The sequence below is a fragment of the Cherax quadricarinatus genome, unplaced genomic scaffold (assembly GCF_038502225.1).
Source record: "Cherax quadricarinatus isolate ZL_2023a unplaced genomic scaffold, ASM3850222v1 Contig19, whole genome shotgun sequence".
Taxonomy (NCBI): Eukaryota; Metazoa; Arthropoda; class Malacostraca; order Decapoda; family Parastacidae; genus Cherax; species Cherax quadricarinatus.
The window spans coordinates 65666-90284 of NW_027195045.1; the positions used below are offsets into that span (position 1 = coordinate 65666).

The following is a 24619-nucleotide window of genomic DNA, read 5'->3' on the forward strand; positions in this document are numbered from 1 at the left end:
CATTTTCCCCCATAAGAAATAATGTAAATCCAATTAATTCGTTTCAGACACCCAGAAGATTAACAAAAAAATTTTTATTTTAGATTAAATATAGGTTTACATGCAGAAAAGAATGACAAATATAATAAAAAGTGTAAATGAACATTTAACATCACACTTACCTTTATTAAAGACTCTTGCTATATGGTAGACTGGGAGGAAGGGAGATGGAGACAAGTTTATTGTTGGAGACAGGGCAATATGCTTCAATATGGTGGTGTTCTCAGTATCCCCATATATCTCCAACAACATTGGAGTTAGCTTCATGCTGTCCTTTTTCTATCGATTAATCATTTAACTTACTTGCAACACCGTTAATGCTACACTTTATTGCTGGCTGGCACTATAGCCTTTATCGTCTCATGCTGCTTTAGTATCGTACATATCAAAGAATCACTGAAGAAGGCACCCTCCATCACCGCCACAATTACTACCACCCTCTTCCACCATCACAACCACCACCACCCTCTACCACAATCATTATCACCTTCTACCACCACCACTTTCATATTTTTCTACAAACTTTTTCATGAATTCTATTGTGTTTCTCACATTCTTTACCAAAGGGCTGGCACTAGAAGCTTTCTTTGGGCCCATGGTGCCTTATTTAGCAGTAACACAATCAACAAGTGCCAAAAGCAATGGGTTATTACAAAATGTTTCGTATGACCTTGCAGGATATAAGAACATAAGAACATAAGAAAGGAGGAACACTGCAGCAGGCCTGTTGGCCCATACTAGGCAGGTCCTTTACAATTCATCCCACTAACAAACATTTGACCAACCCAATTTTCAATGCTACCCAAGAAATAAGCTCTGATGTGCAAGTCCCACTCAAATCCAACCCCTCCCACTCATGTACTTATCCAACCTAAATTTGAAACTACCCAAGGTCCTAGCCTCAATAACCCAACTAGGTAGACTGTTCCACTCATCAACTACCCTATTTCCAAACCAATACTTTCCTATGTCCTTTCTAAATCTAAACTTATCTAATTTAAATCCATTACTGCGGGTTCTCTCTTGGAGAGATATCCTCAAGACCTTGTTAATATCCCCTTTATTAATACCAATCTTCCACTTATACACTTCGATCAGGTCTCCCCTCATTCTTCGTCTAACAAGTGAATGTAACTTAAGAGTCTTCAATCTTTCTTCATAAGGAAGATTTCTAATGCTATGTATTAATTTAGTCATCCTACGCTGAATGTTTTCTAACGAATTTATGTCCATTCTGTAATATGGAGACCAGAATTGAGCTGCATAATCTAGGTGAGGCCTTACTAATGATGTATAAAGCTGCAGTATGACCTCTGGACTTCTGTTGCTTACACTTCTTGATATAAATCCCAGTAATCTATTTGCCTTATTACGTACGCTTAGGCATTGCTGTCTTGATTTAAGGTTGCTGCTTACCATAATCCCCAAGTCCTTTTCGCAATCTGTATGGTTAAGTTCTACATTATTTAACTTATAAGTGCTAGGGTTATGGACACTCCCGAGCTTCAGAACCTTGCATTTATCTACATTGAACTGCATCTGCCACTTTTCTGACCAAGAGTAGAGTTTGTCTAAATCCTCCTGAAGTTCCCTAACATCTACGTTTGAATCAATTATCCTACCTATCTTCGTGTCATCGGCGAATTTGCTCATATCACTAGTAATTCCTTCATCAAGATCATTGATATATATTATAAACAACAACGGGCCCAAGACTGATCCCTGTGGAACGCCACTTGTTACTGATCCCCATTTATGGACACTCTTTGCTTCCTGTCTGTGAGCCATGATTCGATCCACGAGAGCACCCTTCCCCCAATGCCATGAGCTGCTACTTTCTTCAACAGTCTTTGGTGAGGAACTCTATCAAATGCCTTACTAAAATCTAAGTAAATAATATCAAATTCTTTATCGTGGTCAACAGCCTCAAAAGCTTTACTGAAGAAAGTTAATAAATTAGTTAGACAGGACCGGCCTCTTGTGAATCCATGCTGAGTATCTTTAATCAAGCTATGCTTATCGAGATGGCTTCTTATAATCTCAGCTATAATTGACTCTAGTAATTTGCCTACAATTGAGGTCAGGCTTATTGGGCGGTAATTTGACGGTAACGACTTGTCCCCTGTTTTAAAAATAGGAATTACATTAGCCATCTTCCACATATCAGACACTGCACCTGTTTGAAGAGATAAATTAAAAATATTAGTTAATGGTTCACAGACTTCCATTTTGCATTCCTTAAGAACCCTTGAAAAAACCTCATCAGGACCCGGTGACTTATTTTGCTTCAGTCGGTCTATCTGCTTCACAACCATTTCACTAGTGACTGTGATGTTACATAATTTATCTTCTTCTGATCCACTATAAAAATTAATTACCGGAATATTATTAGTGTCTTCCTGTGTAAAAACCGAGAGAAAATAATTATTTAAAATCGAGCACATTTCATTCTCTTTGTCAGTAAGATGCCCATAGTTATTTTTAAGGGGACCTATCTTATCTCTGACTTTTGTTCTATATACCTGGAAAAAACTTTTTGGGTTAGTTTTAGAATCCCTAGCAACTTTAATTTCATAGTCCCTTTTAGCTTTTCTTATCCCCTTTTTAATGTCCCTCTTAATGTCAATATACTGATTCATAAGATGACCCTCGCCTCTTTTGATACGCCTATAAGTTTATAAATTCCTTTCTTATGCCCTAGTAGATATATGTTCACTCACCGAAGAACAATGCAACACTGCCTGATGATGTGTGTGGGAGGTGGCTTTATCTGCGCGCTGGGCACTGGACAGGTTCCGTACCATCGACAAAAACAGAATCAATATTTTGACGAAAGAAATTGGTGAAAATGGAAATCGTCGATAGCAGAGATCGACAAAAAGGGAGGGTCCACTGTAACTTTAAAACACTTGAAATTTTGTAGCAGCCTGGCATAATGTTGAGTCATACTCATGGAGAATATAAACAAACCAGGTGGCCCATGGTGAACCTATTAGAAAGTCAGGAGGGGAGAGCCATATAGAGTTTTTTGGTCGTAATTTGAAATGTCTGTATTAGTGGAATGCCGTATATGTACTTCCTTGTATGAATATTCATGCATAGTGCTAATTTATTAATATTGTTTAAAGATAAGTTTTCTTGTATACTCATTTTTTTTTAACACACTGGCTGTCTCCAAAAAGAGAAGGGTGAACCATAAGAAAGTGGAAAGACATTCACCATTCATTCAATCACTGTCTTGCCAAAAGTGTGCCGACATCATTATTCAGATGACCCTCCAAGAAGTAAACTCCCCCACCTTTCCCTCAGGGTACACTGTATTTCCCATTTTTAAGACTTAAGTCCTGATGATTTACTAACACTGAGAAAAGATAAGTTTCCTTCTACGAATATTCATATATTCTGCCTAATTATGTTTGTGTAAATGATCATTTATACATTTCAAAGACTGACTTTTCAACAGATAGAATTCATGCATCTTACTACTTCACGTATTGTAACAACTTCTAATCATATTGCACACTGGCAAGAGTGCAGTGAATTATACATGTGACTTTTGATGATTTAATTAAATTAGATTTTTGTGATGTGATTTAACGAGAATGAATTATCATGTGTTTTACTAAACTAGATTTTTGGGTAAAGTCTTTTAGACACTCTGAGCATTGATATGGTTTCTCTCCAGTATGAACTCTAATGTGTTTCACTAAATGAGATTGTTGGGAAAACTCTCTATGGCACTCAGAACACTCATATGGTTTCTCTCCAGTATGAATTCTCATGTGTTGTGCTAAATGAGATTGTCGGGAAAACTCACTTTTACACTCAGAGCATTTATACGGTTTCTCTCCTGTATGAATTCTCACGTGTTCTACTAATTTAGATCGTTGGATAAACTCTCTTAGACACTCAGAACACTTGTATTTTTTCTCTCCAGTGTGAATTCTCATATGTTGCACTAAATGAGACTGTCTGGAAAATTCTCTCTTACACTCAGAACACTGATATGGCTTCTCTTCAGTATGAATTCTCATATGTTGTACTAAATGAGATCGTTGGACAAACTCTCTTTGACACTCAGAACACTTGTATGGTTTCTCTCCAGTATGAATTCTTGTGTGTTCTATTAAACTAGATTTGCATGAAAAAACTTTAAAACACTCAGAGCACTGATGTGGTTTCTCTCCTGAATGGATTCTCATGTGACTTACCAAATTAGATTTCTGAGAAAACTCTTTCAGACATTCAGGACACTCATATGGTTTCTCTCCAGTGTGAGTTCTTAGGTGTTTCACTAAATGAGAGTGTTGGGAAAACTTTCTATGACAATCAGAACATTTATATGGTTTCTCCCCAGTATGAATTCTCATGTGTGTTACTAAATCACATTTAGCTGAAAACTCTTTTAGACAATCAGAACATTTATATGGTTTCTCTCCAGTGTGAATTCTCATGTGTGTTACTAAATCACATTTAGCTGAAAACTCTTTTAGACACTCAGAACAATGATATGGTTTCTCTCCAGTATGAATCCTCATATGATAAACTAAACTAGATTTAGCTGAAAACTTTTTTTGACACTCAGAACACTGATATGGTTTTTCTTCAGTATGAATTCTCATGTGATATACAAAACTAGATTTAGCTGAAAACTTTTTTAGACACTGAGAACACTGATAGGGCTTCTCTCCAGTATGAATTCTCATATGATGTATTAAACTAGAATTAGCTGAAAACATTTTCAGACACTCTGAACACTCATATGGTTTCTCTTTAGTATGAATTCTCATGTGACTCAATAATAGACATTTCTGAGGAAAGTCTTTTAGACACACTGAACACTGAAGTTTTTTTATGTCTTTCCTAATTTTCACCAGAGATTTTACTGAGGATGGTTTCAGTGATGTTGAATACTGATATAGTTTATCTTCTGGATGAACTGTAACTTGTGGATCAGCACACTGCTGAGTAAGCATTTCAGACATAGTGAACAACAACTCAAAATAATCTTCCAAATGGTAAAGTTCTTAAGCAGATAAGAACAAAGTGAATATTTTGTTACACTGAAAAACAAAATTTCTCTAATACCTATTATATTATAAACATAGGCAAGCACTAAACCAGGATGGGTCATATGATGCCTGAAGTTTAAAAGGGGTGACTCAAGTACTGGGAGGACAACGCCAATTCCTTGAAGCAAGAGCAGTTTAGGAGCCACCGAGGTCCTACCTTGAAGGGTTCTGTAATGGTGAACATGAATTAAATGTTTGTTACTAAAATTTAACAACAGTTTTGTAACAATGTATATTATTAAAAGTATAATTTGTATTAAATCTTACACAAGTTATTGAAGTTAATAATAATTTTCAGGTCATAAAGCAGTGAACTGTTTTCTCTCTACTGCAGTCTTAATACTTCCTAATGTTACTGCAGTCTTAATGCTTCCTAATGTTACTGCAGTCTTAATACTTCCTAATGTTACTGCAGTCTTAATACTTCCTAATGTTACTGCAGTCTTAATACTTCCTAATGTTACTGCAGTCTTAATGCTTCCTAATGTTACTGCAGTCTTAATACTTCCTAATGTTACTGCAGTCTTAATACTTCCTAATGTTACTGCAGTCTTAATGCTTCCTAATGTTACTGCAGTCTTAATACTTCCTAATGTTACTGCAGTCTTAATACTTCCTAATGTTACTGCAGTCTTAATGCTTCCTAATGTTACTGCAGTCTTAATACTTCCTAATGTTACTGCAGTCTTAATACTTCCTAATGTTACTGCAGTCTTAATACTTCCTAATGTTACTGCAGTCTTAATACTTCCTAATGTTACTGCAGTCTTAATACTTCCTAATGTTACTGCAGTCTTAATGCTTCCTAATGTTACTGCAGTCTTAATGCTTAGTAATGTTACTGCAGTCTTAATGCTTCCTAATGTTACTGCAGTCTTAATGCTTAGTAATGTTACTGCAGTCTTAATACTTCCTAATGTTACTGCAGTCTTAATACTTCCTAATGTTACTGCAGTCTTAATGCTTAGTAATGTTACTGCAGTCTTAATGCTTCCTAATGTTACTGCAGTCTTAAAATGCTTCGTAATGTTACTGCAGTCTTAATACTTCCTAATGTTACTGCAGTCTTAATACTTCCTAATGTTACTGCAGTCTTAATGCTTAGTAATGTTACTGCAGTCTTAATACTTCCTAATGTTACTGCAGTCTTAGTGCTTCCTAATGTTACTGCAGTCTTAATACTTCCTAATGTTACTGCAGTCTTAATGCTTCCTAATATTACTGCAGTCTTAATGCTTAGTAATGTTACTGCAGTCTTAATACTTCCTAATGTTACTGAAGTCTTAATACTTCCTAATGTTACTGCAGTCTTAATGCTTCCTAATGTTACTGCAGTCTTAATGCTTAGTAATGTTACTGCAGTCTTAATGCTTCCTAATGTTACTGCAGTCTTAATGCTTCCTAATGTTACTGCAGTCTTAATGCTTAGTAATGTTACTGCAGTCTTAATACTTCCTAATGTTACTGCAGTCTTAATGCTTCCTAATGTTACTGCAGTCTTAATACTTCCTAATGTTACTGCAGTCTTAATGCTTCCTAATGTTACTGCAGTCTTAATACTTCCTAATGTTACTGCAGTCTTAATACTTCCTAATGTTACTGCAGTCTTAATACTTCCTAATGTTACTGCAGTCTTAATACTTCCTAATGTTACTGCAGTCTTAGTGCTTCCTAATGTTACTGCAGTCTTAACGCTTAGTAATGTTACTGCAGTCTTAATACTTCCTAATGTTACTGAAGTCTTAATACTTCCTAATGTTACTGCAGTCTTAATGCTTCCTAATGTTACTGCAGTCTTAATACTTCCTAATGTTACTGCAGTCTTAATACTTCCTAATGTTACTGCAGTCTTAATGCTTAGTAATGTTACTGCAGTCTTAATACTTCCTAATGTTACTGCAGTCTTAATACTTCCTAATGTTACTGCAGTCTTAATGCTTAGTAATGTTACTGCAGTCTTAATGCTTCCTAATGTTACTGCAGTCTTAATGCTTAGTAATGTTACTGCAGTCTTAATACTTCCTAATGTTACTGCAGTCTTAATACTTCCTAATGTTACTGCAGTCTTAATGCTTAGTAATGTTACTGCAGTCTTAATACTTCCTAATGTTACTGCAGTCTTAATGCTTCCTAATGTTACTGCAGTCTTAATACTTCCTAATGTTACTGCAGACTTAATGCTTAGTAATGTTAATGTAGTCTTAATGCTTCCTAATGTTACTGCAGTCTTAATACTTCCTAATGTTACTGCAGTCTTAATACTTCCTAATGTTACTGCAGTCTTAATACTTCCTAATGTTACTGCAGTCTTAATACTTCCTAATGTTACTGCAGTCTTAATACTTCCTAATGTTACTGCAGTCTTAATACTTCCTAATGTTACTGCAGTCTTAATGCTTCCTAATGTTACTGCAGTCTTAATGCTTAGTAATGTTACTGCAGTCTTAATGCTTCCTAATGTTACTGCAGTCTTAATGCTTAGTAATGTTACTGCAGTCTTAATACTTCCTAATGTTACTGCAGTCTTAATACTTCCTAATGTTACTGCAGTCTTAATGCTTAGTAACGTTACTGCAGTCTTAATGCTTCCTAATGTTACTGCAGTCTTAATGCTTAGTAATGTTACTGCAGTCTTAATACTTCCTAATGTTACTGCAGTCTTAATACTTCCTAATGTTACTGCAGTCTTAATGCTTAGTAATGTTACTGCAGTCTTAATACTTCCTAATGTTACTGCAGTCTTAGTGCTTCCTAATGTTACTGCAGTCTTAATACTTCCTAATGTTACTGCAGTCTTAATGCTTCCTAATATTACTGCAGTCTTAATGCTTAGTAATGTTACTGCAGTCTTAATACTTCCTAATGTTACTGAAGTCTTAATACTTCCTAATGTTACTGCAGTCTTAATGCTTCCTAATGTTACTGCAGTCTTAATGCTTAGTAATGTTACTGCAGTCTTAATGCTTCCTAATGTTACTGCAGTCTTAATACTTCCTAATGTTACTGCAGTCTTAATGCTTCCTAATGTTACTGCAGTCTTAATGCTTAGTAATGTTACTGCAGTCTTAATACTTCCTAATGTTACTGCAGTCTTAATGCTTAGTAATGTTACTGCAGTCTTAATGCTTAGTAATGTTACTGCAGTCTTAATGCTTCCTAATGTTACTGCAGTCTTAATGCTTAGTAATGTTACTGCAGTCTTAATGCTTCCTAATGTTACTGCAGTCTTAATGCTTAGTAATGTTACTGCAGTCTTAATACTTCCTAATTTTACTGCAGTCTTAATACTTCCTAATGTTACTGCAGTCTTAATACTTCCTAATGTTACTGCAGTCTTAATACTTCCTAATGTTACTGCAGTCTTAATACTTCCTAATGTTACTGCAGTCTTAGTGCTTCCTAATGTTACTGCAGTCTTAATGCTTAGTAATGTTACTGCAGTCTTAATACTTCCTAATGTTACTGAAGTCTTAATACTTCCTAATGTTACTGCAGTTTTAATGCTTCCTAATGTTACTGCAGTCTTAATACTTAGTAATGTTACTGCAGTCTTAATGCTTCCTAATGTTACTGTAGTCTTAATACTTCCTAATGTTACTGCAGTCTTAATGCTTCCTAATGTTACTGCAGTCTTAATACTTCCTAATGTTACTGCAGTCTTAATACTTCCTAATGTTACTGCAGTCTTAATACTTCCTAATGTTACTGCAGTCTTAATGCTTCCTAATGTTACTGCAGTCTTAATGCTTAGTAATGTTACTGCAGTCTTAATACTTCCTAATGTTACTGCAGTCTTAATACTTCCTAATGTTACTGCAGTCTTAATGCTTAGTAATGTTACTGCAGTCTTAATACTTCCTAATGTTACTGCAGTCTTAATGCTTCCTAATGTTACTGCAGTCTTAATACTTCCTAATGTTACTGCAGACTTAATGCTTAGTAATGTTAATGTAGTCTTAATGCTTCCTAATGTTACTGCAGTCTTAATACTTCCTAATGTTACTGCAGTCTTAATACTTCCTAATGTTACTGCAGTCTTAATACTTCCTAATGTTACTGCAGTCTTAATGCTTCCTAATGTTACTGCAGTCTTAATGCTTCCTAATGTTACTGCAGTCTTAATACTTCCTAATGTTACTGCAGTCTTAATACTTCCTAATGTTACTGCAGTCTTAATGCTTCCTAATGTTACTGCAGTCTTAATACTTCCTAATGTTACTGCAGTCTTAATACTTCCTAATGTTACTGCAGTCTTAATACTTCCTAATGTTACTGCAGTCTTAATACTTCCTAATGTTACTGCAGTCTTAATACTTCCTAATGTTACTGCAGTCTTAATACTTCCTAATGTTACTGCAGTCTTAATACTTCCTAATGTTACTGCAGTCTTAATACTTCCTAATGTTACTGCAGTCTTAATACTTCCTAATGTTACTGCAGTCTTAATACTTCCTAATGTTACTGCAGTCTTAATACTTCCTAATGTTACTGCAGTCTTAATACTTCCTAATGTTACTGCAGTCTTAATACTTCATAATGTTACTGCAGTCTTAATACTTCATAATGTTACTGCAGTCTTAGTGCTTCCTAATGTTACTGCAGTCTTAGTGCTTGCTAGTGTTAAGGCAGTCTTAGTGCTTAGTAATGTTACTGCAGTCGTAATTCTTCATAATGTTACTGCAGTCTTAATTCTTCCTAAATGCTACTGTTACTGCAGGCTTAATATTTCCTATATACTACAGTTATTGTAGTCTTGGTACTTCCTATATTCTACAACTACTGTAGTGTTAGTACTTTCTATATGCTACAGTTACTGTAGTCTTAGTTCTTCCTATATACTATAGTTACTGTAGTCTTAGTACTTCCTATATACTACAGTTACTGTAGTCTTAGTACTTCCTATATTCTACAGCTACTGTAATGTTAGTACTTTCTATATGCTACAGTTACTGTAGTCTTAGTACTTCCTATATTCTACAGCTACTGTAATGTTAGTACTTTCTATATGCTACAGTTACTGTAGTCTTAGTACTTCCTATATTCTACAGCTACTGTAATGTTAGTAATTTCTATATGCTACAGTTACTGTAGTCTTAGTACTTCCTATATTCTACAGCTACTGTAGTGTCAGTACTTTCTATATGCTACAGTTACTGTAGTCTTAGTTCTTCCTATATACTACAGTTACTGTAGTCTTAGTACTTCCTATATTCTACAGCTACTGTAATGTTAGTACTTTCTATATGCTACAGTTACTGTAGTCTTAGTACTTCCTATATTCTACAGCTACTGTAATGTTAGTAATTTCTATATGCTACAGTTACTGTAGTCTTAGTACTTCCCAAAATGCTACAGTTATTGCTACAATAATCTTATATTAAGAAATTTGAATTACACACAATGACTGTGTTTAAAGTAAAAATACAGGGCATTTAATTATAAATCTTTGTATAACAAGACACTGTCTTCTTGAAGTATCCCTTTTACACAATTTTCCTAATATGAATCTTGGTCCTGGCTTTGTCTCTGTAGATGCCTTCCTTTCTCATTGCATTATCAAATGCTCCATACTTCAGAATGCTCATGACTTGACATGATCTTTTCTTCTCCTCCTCCTTTTCCTTTCCATATTTTTGTCTTCCTTTCTTCTGTCTAGGTATATTTTGTCCTTCAGCTTTCCCTTCCCCCCACCTGTGTTCTTGGTCCCACCCTTGTGGCCCATTAACTCTCCTGCAGTTCTCCTCTTTCTTGTACTTAGGCTTAATTCACTTCTGCTTCTTTTGCTCCATTACTACTATTACTCCCACTACTACTACCTTGCTTCATTCCCTTTTCTATCTACCACTGCTTCCCCTGCTAACTATTGCCACTACTACTTCTACTTCAAACAACGATGATGATAACCAACAAATTCGCTCTCAAAATAGACTAAACATACTTCATTCTGTTTGGATGCAAAGCCTTAAATATCCAACTTAAAATACTTATAAATGGTCCCCCTACCGCAAGACAAACTGAGGGTAACTTTCTAGGTCTTCTCCTTGACTGTAAGCTTAACCCTTTGGGGGTCACCAGGCCCTCTCAGAGACTTGTTCTCAGGGTCGCCAAAATTTCAAAAAAAAAAAAAAAAAATTCTTATGAAAATATAGAATCTTTTCCTGATCATAATGACATCAAAAGCATGAAATTTGATGGAAAACTTACAGAATTATGCTCTTGCGAAGTTAGCGGTCTCGACAATGTTTACACATCGGTGATTTTACCCATTTCGAGCCCTATTTTCGGCCAATTCCAGTGTACTAGTCGACAAAATTCATAACTATTTTGCTAGAACTCTGTTTTTTCTATCGAATGAGCACAAGAAATCACCCATTTACCAATTTCAACTATCCAATAAAGTGGTCAGAATTTAACAATTTTGCCAATTTCACACAAATTTCAAAAAATGCCAATTTCCAAATAGGGTCCAGAATAAACAAGAAAGACATTCCTGGAACTAAAATAACATTTCCTCTGTTCATTAGTCATATCCCCATGCCCCTCTTACATTTCTTTTGCTTTCCGCTTTGAATTTTTATTCTCACAAAAAATAGATTTACTGTTATGCAGACTACTGTATTAGTGTAGAAATGGAATAAATAATACCAGCGCACTTGTGAAAGAATATTAGATTCACTAGTTGATGTGTATTGGATGCATGGCATGATTTGTTTACTTTTGAACTTTGGCAAAAATCGAACATTTCTGCTAATTTGAGCTCAATTTCAAGGTACTTTTCATTGTGAAACCAATCAAAGTCATCTCAATTTCTGTAATATGTCTTCCATTCTATAAAATAAGACCAGGAAAACTAGAATACAACAATAAATACCATACAAAAATACAGTGCAAAGTCGCTGTTTTAATCCAAAAACACGGTCAAAGTTTTTTTTTCTCATTACACACTGTGTGCTGCAGGATTTTTTTTATACTTTGCACACTAACCACATCGACCCATTTTTTCATATGTAGGCCTACCAGCTTTCTCTGGCTAGATTTGAGGGCGCTAGAATTTATTCATACTAGTACGTCAAAAACCCTGGCGTGTAAGCCATACTAGAACGTCGGAAACCCCGAAAGGGTTAATTTTCATTCTCAGATCCATCATATATCCAAGATAATTTCCAAATCAGTAGGCTTCCTTTCCAGGAAATGATACTATGTACCCAAAATGACACTCCATACCCAATACCACTCTTTAATATATCCCTACCTCACCTATGGTATTTGTGCCTTGGGATCAACCACAGCCAACCACCTTAAACCTTTAATTGCCAAACAAAAAGTTGCTGTGCAGATTATTACCAACTCCTGTGCTAGATAGCACACCCCAACACTTTTCAAAAGCCTGAACCTACTAAATATACGAGACATGCACTGTTGTTTTTCCTCTTGGAAGAGGAAAGACAACATGAAAATGCAAGAAGTACAAAAGAAGTTCATTGTAAAGGGGTTAGTGATGCACCTCTGCACCAAGCAATCTCCAAGACTACATATTTCGTCTTTAAACATGTACTATATTGTGCATCTCATAATAGAACAGAGTTAGAAAGAGAAGAGAAAAAAAGAGGAAAATGGAAGAAGTACAAAAGAAGTTCACAGTAAAGGGGTTAGCTCGTGCGTTCATCTGTGTTTACATTCTCAGCGTATCGTGGCAACTTAAGAAATGACTAAACTCAGTGAACAAGGTATGTCAATGGTAATAATCATAATCATCATCATAACAATAATAATAATAAATAATAATAATCACTCTGGAGTGCCTTAAATGTCAGATACCAAACCTATTTGAAATACAGTGGAACCTCGCCTAACGAATGCATCGCATAATGTTAAATCCGCCTAGCGATACATTTTAACGCAAAAATTTTGCCTCGGCTAGCGCTAAAAAACTCGCTCAACGCGGTTCGTTCGAGACGCGTCCACGTGCAGCCTGAGCCAACCTCACTTGTTCCGTGGGTGCCAGTGTTTACAAGCCAGCCACCGCAGTCGCTTCCAAGCATACAATCGGAACATTTCATATTATCACAGCCTTTTTAATGATTGCACCTGCAGAATAAGTCACCGTGGGCCTCAAGAAAGCTTCTAGTGCCAACCCTACAGCAAAAAGAGTGAGAATTACTATGGATATGAAGAAAGAGATCATTGCTAAGTGTGAAAGTGGAGTGCGTGTCTCCGAGCTGGCCAGGTAGTACACAAAACCCCAATCAACCATCGCTACTATTGTGGCAAAGAAAACGGCAATCAAGGAAGCTGTTCTTGCCAAAGGTGCAACTTTGTTTTTGAAACAGAGATCGCAAGTGATAGATGATGTTGAGAGACTGTTATTGGTGTGGATAAACGAAAAACGTATAGCAGCAGATAGCATCTCTCAAGCGATTATATGCGAAAAGGCTAGGAAGTTGCATGACGATTTAATTAGAAAAATGCCTGCAACTAGTGATGATGTGAGGGAATTTAAGGCCAGCAAAGGTTGGTTTGAGAGATTTAAGAATCATAGTGGCATACATAGTGTGATAAGGCACGGTGAGGCTGCCAGTTCGGACCACAAAGCGGCTGAAAAATATTATATTATTTTATTAACACACTGGCCGATTCCCACCAAGGCAAGGTGGCTCGAAAAAGAAAAACTTTCACCAACATTCACTCCATCACTGTCTTGCCAGAAGAGTGCTTTACACTACAGTTTTTAAACTGCAACATTAACACCCCTCCTTCAGAGTGCAGGCACTGTACTTCCCATCTCCAAGACTCAAGTCCGGCCTGCCGGTTTCCCTGAATCCCTTTATAAATGTTACTTTGCTCACACTCCAACAGCACATCAAGTATTAAAAACCATTTGTCTCCATTCACTCCTATCAAACACGCTAACGCATGCCTGCTGGAAGTCCAATCCCCTCGCACACAAAACCTCCTTTACCCCCTCCCTCCAACCTTTCCTAGGCCGACCCCTACCCCGCCTTCCTTCCACTACAGACTGATACACTCTTGAAGTCACTCTGTTTTGCTCCATTCTCTCTACATGTCCAAACCACCTCAACAACCCTTCCTCAGCCCCCTGGACAACAGTTTTGGTAATCCCGCACCTCCTCCTAACTTCCAAACTACGAATTCTCTGCATTATATTCGCACCACACATTGCCCTCAGACATGACATCTCCACTGCCTCCAGCCTTCTCGCTGCAACATTCATCACCCATGCTTCACACCCATATAAGAGCATTGGTAAAACTATACTCTCATACATTCCCCTCTTTGCCTCCAAGGACAAAGTTCTTTGTCTCCACAGACTCCTAAGTGCACCGCTCACCCTTTTCCCCTCACCAATTCTATGATTCACCTCATCTTTCATAGACCCATCCGCTAACACGTCCACTCCAAAATATCTGAATACATTCACCTCCTCCATACTCTCTCCCTCCAATCTGATATCCAATCTTTCATCACCTAATCTTTTTGTTATCCTCATAACCTTACTCTTTCCTGTATTCACTTTTAATTTTCTTCTTTTGCATACCTTACCAAATTCATCCACCAACCTCTGCAACTTCTCTTCAGAATCTCCCAAGAGCACAGAGTCATCAGCAAAGAGCAACTGTGACAACTCCCACTTTATGTGTGATTCTTTATCTTTTAACTCCATGCCTCTTGCCAAGACCCTCGCATTTACTTCTCTTACAACCCCATCTATAAATATATTAAACCACAGAGACATCACACATCCTTGTCTAAGGCCTACTTTTACTGGGAAATAATCTCCCTCTTTCCTACATACTCTAACTTGAGCCTCACTATCCTCATAAAACTCTTCACTGCTTTCAGTAACCTACCTCCTACACCATACACCTGCAACATTGCCCCCCTATCCACCCTGTCATACGCCTTTTCTAAATCCATAAATGCCACAAAAACCTCTTTAGCCTTATCTAAATACTGTTTACTTATATGTTTCACTGTAAACACCTGGTCCACACACCTCCTACCTTTCCTAAAGCCTCCTTGTTCATCTGCTATCATATCCTCCGTCTTACTCTAAATTCTTTCAATAATAACTCTACCATACACTTTACCAGGTATACTCAACAAACTTATCCCCCTATAATTTTTGCACTTTCTTTTGTCCCCTTTGCCTTTATACAAAGGAACTATGCATGCTCTCTGCCAATCCCTAGGTACCTTACCCTATTCTATACATTTATTAAATAATTGCACCAACCACTCCAAAACTATATCCCCACCTGCTTTTAACATTTCTATCTATATCCCATCAATCCCGGCTGCCTTACCCCCTTTCATTTTACTTACTGCCTCACGAACTTTCCCCACACTCACAACTGGCTCTTCCTCACTCCTACAAAATGTTATTCCTCCTTGCCCTATACACGAAATCACAGCTTCCCTATCTTCATCAACATTTAACAGTTCCTCAAAATATTCCCTCCATCTTCCCAATACCTCTAACTCTCCAATTAATAACTCTCCTCTCCTATTTTTAACTGACAAATCCATTTGTTCTCTAGGCTTCCTTAACTTGTTAATCTCACTCCAAAACTTTTTCTTATTTTCAATAAAATATGTGCAGGAATTCAAGGAGTACATAGACAGTGAAGGACTGAAACCTGAACAAGCGTTTAATTGTGACGAAACAGGCCTGTTTTGGAAGAAAATGCCAAACAGGACGTACATTACTCAGGAGGAAAAGGCACTCCCAGGACATAAGCCTATGAAAGACAGGCTTACTCTGTTGATATGTGCCAATGCTAGTGGTGATTGCAAAGTGAAGCCTTTATTGGTGTATCACTCTGAAACTCCCAGTTTTCAGGAAAAACAATGTCCTCAAGGCCAATTTGTGTGTGCTGTGGAGGGCAAACAGTAAGGCATGGGTCACTAGGGACTTTTTCTATGACTGGTTACACCATGCATTTGCCCCCACTGTGAAAAATTACCTAACTGAAAAGAAATTAGACCTTAAGTGCCTCCTGGTATTAGACAATGCTTATTTCTGCGGAAATGAGCTTCATTAAGGTCAAGTTTTTGCCTCCTAATACCACTCCTCTCCTACAGCCCATGGACCAGCAGGTCATTTCGAACTTCAAGAAACTACACAAAAGCTATGTTTGAAAGGTGCTTTGTAGTGACCTCAGAAACTCAATTGACTCTAAGAGAGTTTTGGAGAGATCACTTTAGCATCCTCAATTGTGTAAACATTATAGGTAAGGCTTGGGTGGAAGCGACTAACAGGACCTTGAACTCTGCTTGGAAGAAACTGTGGCCAGAATGTGTAGACAAAAGGGATTTTGAAGGGTTTGAGGCTAACCCTGGGAATCCTATGCCAGTTGAGGAATCCAGTGTGGCATTGGGGAAGTCCTTGGGGTTGGAGGTTAGTGGGGAGGATGTGGAAGAGTTGGTGGAGGAGGACAATGAAGAACTAACCACTGTTGAGCTGCTAGATCATCTTCAACAGCAAGAGGCCGCACTTGAGGAAACTGTTTCGGAGGAGGGGATAGAGAAACTGAGTGAGTTGCCTACTTCAAAGATTAAGGAAATGTGTACAATGTGGCTTAAAGTGCAAACCTTTTTTGATGAAAATCACCCTCACACAGCTATTGCAAGCCGTGTTGGCAACCTGTACACTGACAATGTTGTGAAACACTTTAGGAATGTCATAAAGGAACGAGAGGTACAGGCCTCTATGGACAGATATGTTGTGCGACAGAGGTCCAGTGACTCTCAAGCTGGTCCTAGTGGCATTAAAAGAAGAAGGGAAGTAACCCCAGAAAAGGACTTGCCACCTCAAGTCCTAATGGAAGGGGATTCCCCTTCTAAACACTAACACCATCAACATTCTCCCCTCCTCCCCTCCCATCAATCATCACCAGATCTTCAATAAAGGTAAGTGTCATGTAACTGTGCATGTCTTCTTTAGTTTGTGTGTATTAAAATTAATATTTCATGTGGTAAAAAATTTTTTTTTGTTCATACTTCATGGTGTCAGGAACGGATTAATTTGATTTCCATTATTTCTCTTGGGGAAAATTAATTCACCTAACGATAATTTCGCCTAACATTGAGCTATCAGGAACGGATTAATAGCGTTAGGTGAGGGTCCACTGTACATGACATTTAAGTGTTCCTGAGCGATTTATGATTATAATTACGAACGCATCACGTTACGTTAAATCCGCGATACGAAGCATTTGAACACAAAAATTTTGCCTCGCCTCACGATAAAAATCTCACCTTACGTGATTCGTCCAGGACGTGTCCCATCTGTGGCCTCAGTGCCAGTGTTTACAAGCCAGTCAGTGCAGTCACATCTACGCATACATTAGGTACATTTCACATTATCCCAGTGTTTTTAGTGCTTGTAACTGCAAAATAAGTCACTATGGACCCCAAGAAAGTTTCTAGTGCCATCCCTGTGGTAAAAAGGGTGAGAATTAGTATGGAATTAAAAAAAAGAGATTAAGGAAATGTGTGCAAAGTGGGTTGAACTGCAAACCTTTATGGATGAAAATCCCCCTGACACAGCTACTGCAAACCGTGTTGGCAACCTGTACAATGACAATGTTATGGCCCATTTTAGGAAAGTCTTAAAGGAACGGGAGGTACAGAGATCTATGGACAGATTTGTTGTGTAACAGAGGTCCAGTGACTCTGAAGCTGGTTCTGGTGGCATTAAAAGAAGAAGGGAAGTAACCCCAGAAAAGGACTTGCTACCTCAAGTCCTAATGGAAGGGATTCCCCTTCTAAACAATAACTTCCACACTCTCCCCTCCTCCCATCCCATCAATCATCACCAGATCTTCAATAAAGGTAAGTGTCATGTATTCTATTCTTAGTATAGTAGTAATTGTGCATGTCTTCTTCAGTTTGAGTGTATTAAAATTCATATTTCATGTGGTAAAATTTTTTTTTCATACTTTGGGGTGTCAGGAACGGATTAATTAGATTTCCATTATTTATGGGGAAAATTAAATCGACTAACGATAATTTCGGCTTATGATGAGCTCTCAGGAACAGATTAATATCATAAGGCAGGGGTCCACTGTATTATTGTTATATTATAATTATTCTTATAAATTATATTACTATTATTATAAATTATTATTATTACACTGGTCTGCATGATTTTTTTGACTCTATGTTATCTTTTTCAGTATATGTATACAATGGAACCTCTACTAACGAGTGCATCCATGTGCGAGCTTTTCCAGATATGAGCAGTTGCTCGGTTGATTTTTTGCTTCCAGACACGAGTGAAATTTCCAGAAGAGAGCTGGCCTCAAGGGATGTTCCTTGACAATGGTGAGGGGCTCTTGCTCTTGATCTAGGGAACTGGACATCAGTTGCTTGTTAGACTATCTTATTGAAACTTGGGCAATGTATGATGGAAACATGTTTCTTAGCATACACCAAAAATGAAAGAAATCGGGCCATAAACAATGGAGTTCACATCTCAGCCATTAACCTCCCCTTAGCAGTATATTTTCATATGGTTTTTATGGCTGTATTCTCGTTTTTTTGTTTCATTTGATAGAATGCAAGATATAATACAGAAACAGACATGATTTTGATTGGTTTCATGACAAAAAGTACCTTGAAATTGAGCTCAAAGTAGCAGAAATGTTCGATTCTTTGGCGATGTTCAAGATAAACAAATTACGTTACCATCCATTACCTGTCCAAGTGCCACTGCCCCTCAACCTTCACATATTGGAAAGCTCTTCAACACACTAGCAAAAGTGGGAGTAGACATCATGAGGTAGCAGTGGCAGACAACATGAAGCAGCAGTGGCAGAAATCGTGAAGCAGCAGTGGCAGACATCATGAAGCAGAAGTGGCAGACATCATGAAGCAGAAGTGGCAGACATCATGAAGCAGCAGTGGCAAAGTGTAGCATTAAGAGTGTAGCAATTATAAGTCATTCTGTCTGACTTCTGGGTTATCCTAGGTTCTCTACACACGTGTTCCGTGTGCAAAATAATAATAATAGAACTTTTCTTTGTCAGAGGAAAGAAAGTCTCCCTGATAACATTGTGCATACATAGTGTATAGTGTATACTACAGTGGCTCCCTAGTATATAGATGATAAAGGCTAAAGTGTCATTTGAAAACAGGTGAATTTGTAAATGAAGTGATAAGCCTATAGAGGCAGGTGCCAGAAGTCGCCAAATCTTACCACACTGGTCAGCTGTTTTAACAATCTTTCTGGCCTGCTAGTGTACTCGCATATAATCTAGTGATGCCAGTGAATAGCAGAATACAATGTTGTAGTAGCAACTAACCAGTATTATAATGGTACTTAGTGGGGTGGAGTGACTTTCATTAGTTTCTTTTTTCTTGAAATACCAGACGTATACTGTGAATTTCATATAACCTGTAGTTACCAGCGGTCGCAATATACACAACGAGAAGCAATTATTACTACAGAAAAAGCGTCCTTCCTCCAAAATTTCCACCAGTCAACTATAGTGATAATATAGCATTTATTGTGGTGGAGACGAAAAAAAAAAAAACTAGAAAAGCTAGATACAGCGATTGATAAACAAGGGTTGAGGCTCGACCATTCGTCACTGTAGGAGCTGCCAGAAATCACCGGCTCTTCAACACGCAAGTTATACTTTTGTATCAATCAAATCACATATTACTCGGGTAGATAATTTCAAGTAGATCCTTCATGTGTTAGCCCAAATCACCGACTAGTATGTTTTAAATAAGTGACCCACTGATCAGATCAGATCGACTGGTCCGAACCCTCGACTGGTCCGAACCCTTGATGGTTCGAACCCTTGACTGGTTTCAAACAGTTTCGTTGGACAATAAAGCAGACTGTAAACGGATGGGGTTGTAGGCGCCCTTATCAAACACAAACAATAAATATAAATCAGGAACATACACGGTAAGCTGTCCAATTAGTTAGAAATAAATACAAATAGCTAGAGCTTCATTTAAGGAGGTTATTAATAGAGTATTCAAGAGGTTGCTAGTAGAATTACAGTAAATCAACCACTCAAATCAATATGAAGCTCTGTATAGTCTGCAGTCAATCAAACAAACGGGCTTCCACATGGATAAATTGTCATTTTTGTGGAAATTGGTGTCACGCCCCTTGTGCAGATATCCAAGAACTAGCTACAAGCAGTATTAAAACAGGGAAGTGTTTTTGGGTATGCCCAAATGAGGAAAATCTGTGGACTAAAATCACGAGGGTATTAAAAGAGGATAACATCAAAGCTGCTTTCATAGACAACCTGGAAGCTTTCTACAACAGATGGGAACAAAAAAAGTCTGGGCTGAATGGTACTGCCCTTGATACTGGCCATGTAGTCAGAAACTGTAAGGCTGGAGGTGATGTCCTGGTAGTCAGTAAATGTGGGGCTGACAGTGCTGTCCTGGGAGACAGTAATGGTGAAGCTGGAGGTGCTGTCCTGGGAGACAGTAATGGTGAAGCTGGAGGTGCTGTCCTGGGAGACAGTAATGGTGAAGCTGGAGGTGCTGTCCTGGGAGACAGTAATGGTGAAGCTGGAGGTGCTGTCCTGGGAGACAGTAATGGTGAAGCTGGAGGTGCTGTCCTGGGAGACAGTAATGGTGAAGCTGGAGGTGCTGTCCTGGGAGACAGTAATGGTGAAGCTGGAGGTGCTGTCCTGGGAGACAGTAATGGTGAAGCTGGAGGTGCTGTCCTGGGAGACAGTAATGGTGAAGCTGGAGATTTTGTCCAGGTAGTCGGGAACTATACGCAGGAAGGAATACATATAAATGACCTCATAGGGGACAGGAGCCGTAGCGGGGAAACAAGTGTAGTCAAAGATAAGATAAAACCAATATTGCAAACTAGAAATACCACAGGAAATAGCAAACAAGAGGACTCCACTAGCTATAGTGAGGATATATTACCAAAAACAACTGGTGGGAGCTCCATTGTTGGTGCTAGGGAGGATAGGAATAAGACAGAGAAACATGCACCAACAGGGAATACAGTCACAGAAACCCAAGGCAAACGGAAACCAAGCCTGTGCACATACTATGCACTTGGTATCTGCAGACATGGGAAATCTGGAAAAACAGACAGGACGTGCAACTATGACCACCCTAGAAAATGCCATGCCCATATGACAACAGGAAAATGCAAACTCCCTTCCTGTAAGCTTTTTCACCCTGAAATGTGTACCTCTTCAGTACAGGAAAGAGTGTGCTATAACTTAAATTGCCAGGCACACCATCTAAAGGGTACAAAAAGATACAAAACATCCAGGCAATGGGAAAACCTGGGTAGACACAGCCACTCAAGAGGGAGAGGTTTTTTAGTGCCAGGAAGGAAAAAAACTGGCAGGAAATGGCAGAAATCGTACACCAAATCCAGTCATTCCTGGAGTGGAACCACAGTCGATGGCCTCCACTCCAAACCAACAGATACAGATACTAATGCCGGAAAAAAAATCCCCCCCCAGTACCAACAATACCACCAGTCCGATGACATTCTTCTTTGCAAATATACAGGGTCTAAAGCCAGCAACAAACAACAAAATACCTTTCATCCGTGGACTGCTTGCAGAGGCAAAGGCAATGTTCGCGGCTTTCACTGAGACCCACATAAAGGATCACTTGGACAACGAAATATGGATCCCAGGTTACAACCTATACAGATGTGACACAGTGAACAGGCAAAAGGGGGGGGTTGGCCTGTACATTGCAGAGTCACTTGTTTGCACAGAACTGCTAAATGCCTCAAATGATGTAGTGGAAATTTTAGCAGTAAAGGTCGAGAACCAAAACCTAGTCATTGCGGTAGTCTACAAGCCTCCGGATGCAACATCCCAGCAATTCCAGGAACAGCTGTTAAAAATTGACCACTGTCTGGAAAATCTTCCAGCTCCTGCACCCAACATCTTCCTCCTGGGGGATTTCAACTTAAGGCACCTAAAATGGAGGAATATAGCAAATAATATTGTTGCAGTAATAACACCAGGAGGCAGCTCTGATGAAAACTCACACTCATACGAGCTTTTAAATCTCTGCACAAAATTCAATTTAAACCAGCAAATAATAGAGCCTACTAGACTGGAGAATACACTAGACCTCATCTTCACTAACAATGATTATCTGATAAGAAATGTCACCATATCAAAAACATTAAACTCAGATCACAACATAATTGAGGTTCAGACATGTATGCATGGAGCCCCAGACCGACATAATGAGACTAGTCACGAGGGAGCATTCACCAAATTCAACTTCAATAACAAAAACATAAAGTGGGACCAAGTAAACCAAGTCCTAACCGATATAAGCTGGGAAGATATACTAAGCAACACAGACCCCAACGTATGCCTAGAACAGATTAACTTGGTGGCACTCGATGCATGCACAAGGCTTATTCCTCTAAGAAAAAGGAGGAGTAGATGTAAAATAGAAAGAGACAGGTGCTCCCTTTACAGGCGACGGAAAAGAATAACAGAGCGGCTAAAAGAGGTCAATATATCTGAAATGCGTAGGGAGACACTGGTCAGAGAAATAGCAAGCATCGAACTCAAGCTAAAGGAATCTTATAGGAGTCAGGAATCGCGGGAAGAACTAAAAGCCATAAATGAAATCGAAAGAAACCCAAAGTATTTCTTCTCCTATGCCAAATCAAAGTCGAGAACAACATCCAGTATTGGGCCCCTACTTAAACAAGATGGGTCCTACACAGATGACAGCAAGGAAATGAGTGAGCTACTCAAGTCCCAATATGACTCAGTTTTTAGCAAGCCGCTAACCAGACTGAGAGTCGAAGATCAAAACGAATTTTTTATGAGAGAGCCACAAAATTTGGTTAACACAAGCCTATCCGATGTTATCCTGACGCCAAATGACTTCGAACTGGCGATAAATGACATGCCCATGCACTCTGCCCCAGGGCCAGACTCATGGAACTCCGTGTTCATCAAGAACTGCAAGAAGCCCCTATCACGAGCCTTTTCCATCCTATGGAGAGGGAGCATGGACACGGGGGTCGTCCCACAGTTACTAAAAACAACAGACATAGCCCCACTCCACAAAGGGGGCAGTAAAGCAACAGCAAAGAACTACAGACCAATAGCACTAACATCCCATATCATAAAAATCTTTGAAAGGGTCCTAAGAAGCAAGATCACCACCCATCTAGAAACCCATCAGTTACACAACCCAGGGCAACATGGGTTTAGAACAGGTCGCTCCTGTCTGTCTCAACTATTGGATCACTACAACAAGGTCCTAAATGCACTAGAAGACAAAAAGAATGCAGATGTAATACATACAGACTTTGCAAAAGCCTTCGACAAGTGTGACCATGGCGTAATAGCGCACAAAATGCGTGCTAAAGGGATAACAGGAAAAGTCGGTCGATGGATCTATAATTTCCTCACTAACAGAACACAGAGTAGTCGTCAACAGAGTAAAGTCCGAGGCAGCTACGGTGAAAAGCTCTGTTCCACAAGGCACAGTACTCGCTCCCATCTTGTTCCTCATCCTCATATCCGACATAGACAAGGATGTCAGCCACAGCACCGTGTCTTCCTTTGCAGATGACACCCGAATCTGCATGACAGTGTCTTCCATTGCAGACACTGCAAGGCTCCAGGCGGACATCAACCGAGTCTTTCAGTGGGCTGCAGAAAACAATATGAAGTTCAACGATGAGAAATTTCAATTACTCAGATATGGTAAACACGAGGAAATTAAATCTTCATCAGAGTACAAAACAAATTCTGGCCACAAAATAGAGCGAAACACCAACGTCAAAGACCTGGGAGTGATCATGTCGGAGGATCTCACCTTCAAGGACCATAACATTGTATCAATCGCATCTGCTAGAAAAATGACAGGATGGATAATGAGAACCTTCAAAACTAGGGAGGCCAAGCCCATGATGACACTCTTCAGGTCACTTGTTCTATCTAGGCTGGAATATTGCTGCACACTAACAGCACCTTTCAAGGCAGGTGAAATTGCCGACCTAGAAAATGTACAGAGAACTTTCACGGCGCGCATAACGGAGATAAAACACCTCAATTATTGGGAGCGCTTGAGGTTCCTAAACCTGTATTCCCTGGAACGCAGGAGGGAGAGATACATGATTATATACACCTTGAAAATCCTAGAGGGACTAGTACCGAACTTGCACACGAAAATCACTCACTACGAAAGCAAAAGACTTGGCAGACGATGCACCATCCCCCCAATGAAAAGCAGGGGTGTCACTAGCACGTTAAGAGACCATACAATAAGTGTCAGGGGCCCGAGACTGTTCAACTGCCTCCAGCACACATAAGGGGGATTACCAACAGACCCCTGGCAGTCTTCAAGCTGGCACTGGACAAGCACCTAAAGTCAGTTCCGGATCAGCCGGGCTGTGGCTCGTACGTTGGTTTGCGTGCAGCCAGCAGCAACAGCCTGGTTGATCAGGCGCTGATCCACCAGGAGGCCTGGTCACAGACCGGGCCGCG

The 24619-nt window shown here is 38.9% G+C and overlaps 1 protein-coding gene across 3 annotated transcripts in view; it reads right to left on the minus strand.

Moving 5' to 3' along the window:
- Window positions 1–2449: 2449 nt before the first annotated feature.
- The window catches only part of LOC138851147 (zinc finger protein 271-like), a 234328-nt gene continuing 212158 nt past the window's right edge, over window positions 2450–24619 (minus strand). For 2 of the 3 annotated variants that reach the window (XM_070079798.1, XM_070079797.1), the window contains exon 2: window positions 2450–5279. In XM_070079798.1, coding sequence (XP_069935899.1) covers window positions 3633–5024 — 1392 coding nt within the window. In that variant the 5' untranslated portion in view covers window positions 5025–5279 and the 3' untranslated portion in view covers window positions 2450–3632. Of the gene's footprint in view, window positions 5280–17390; window positions 17570–24619 lie in introns of all 3 variants that reach the window. The other variant, XM_070079799.1, reaches the window with a different exon arrangement.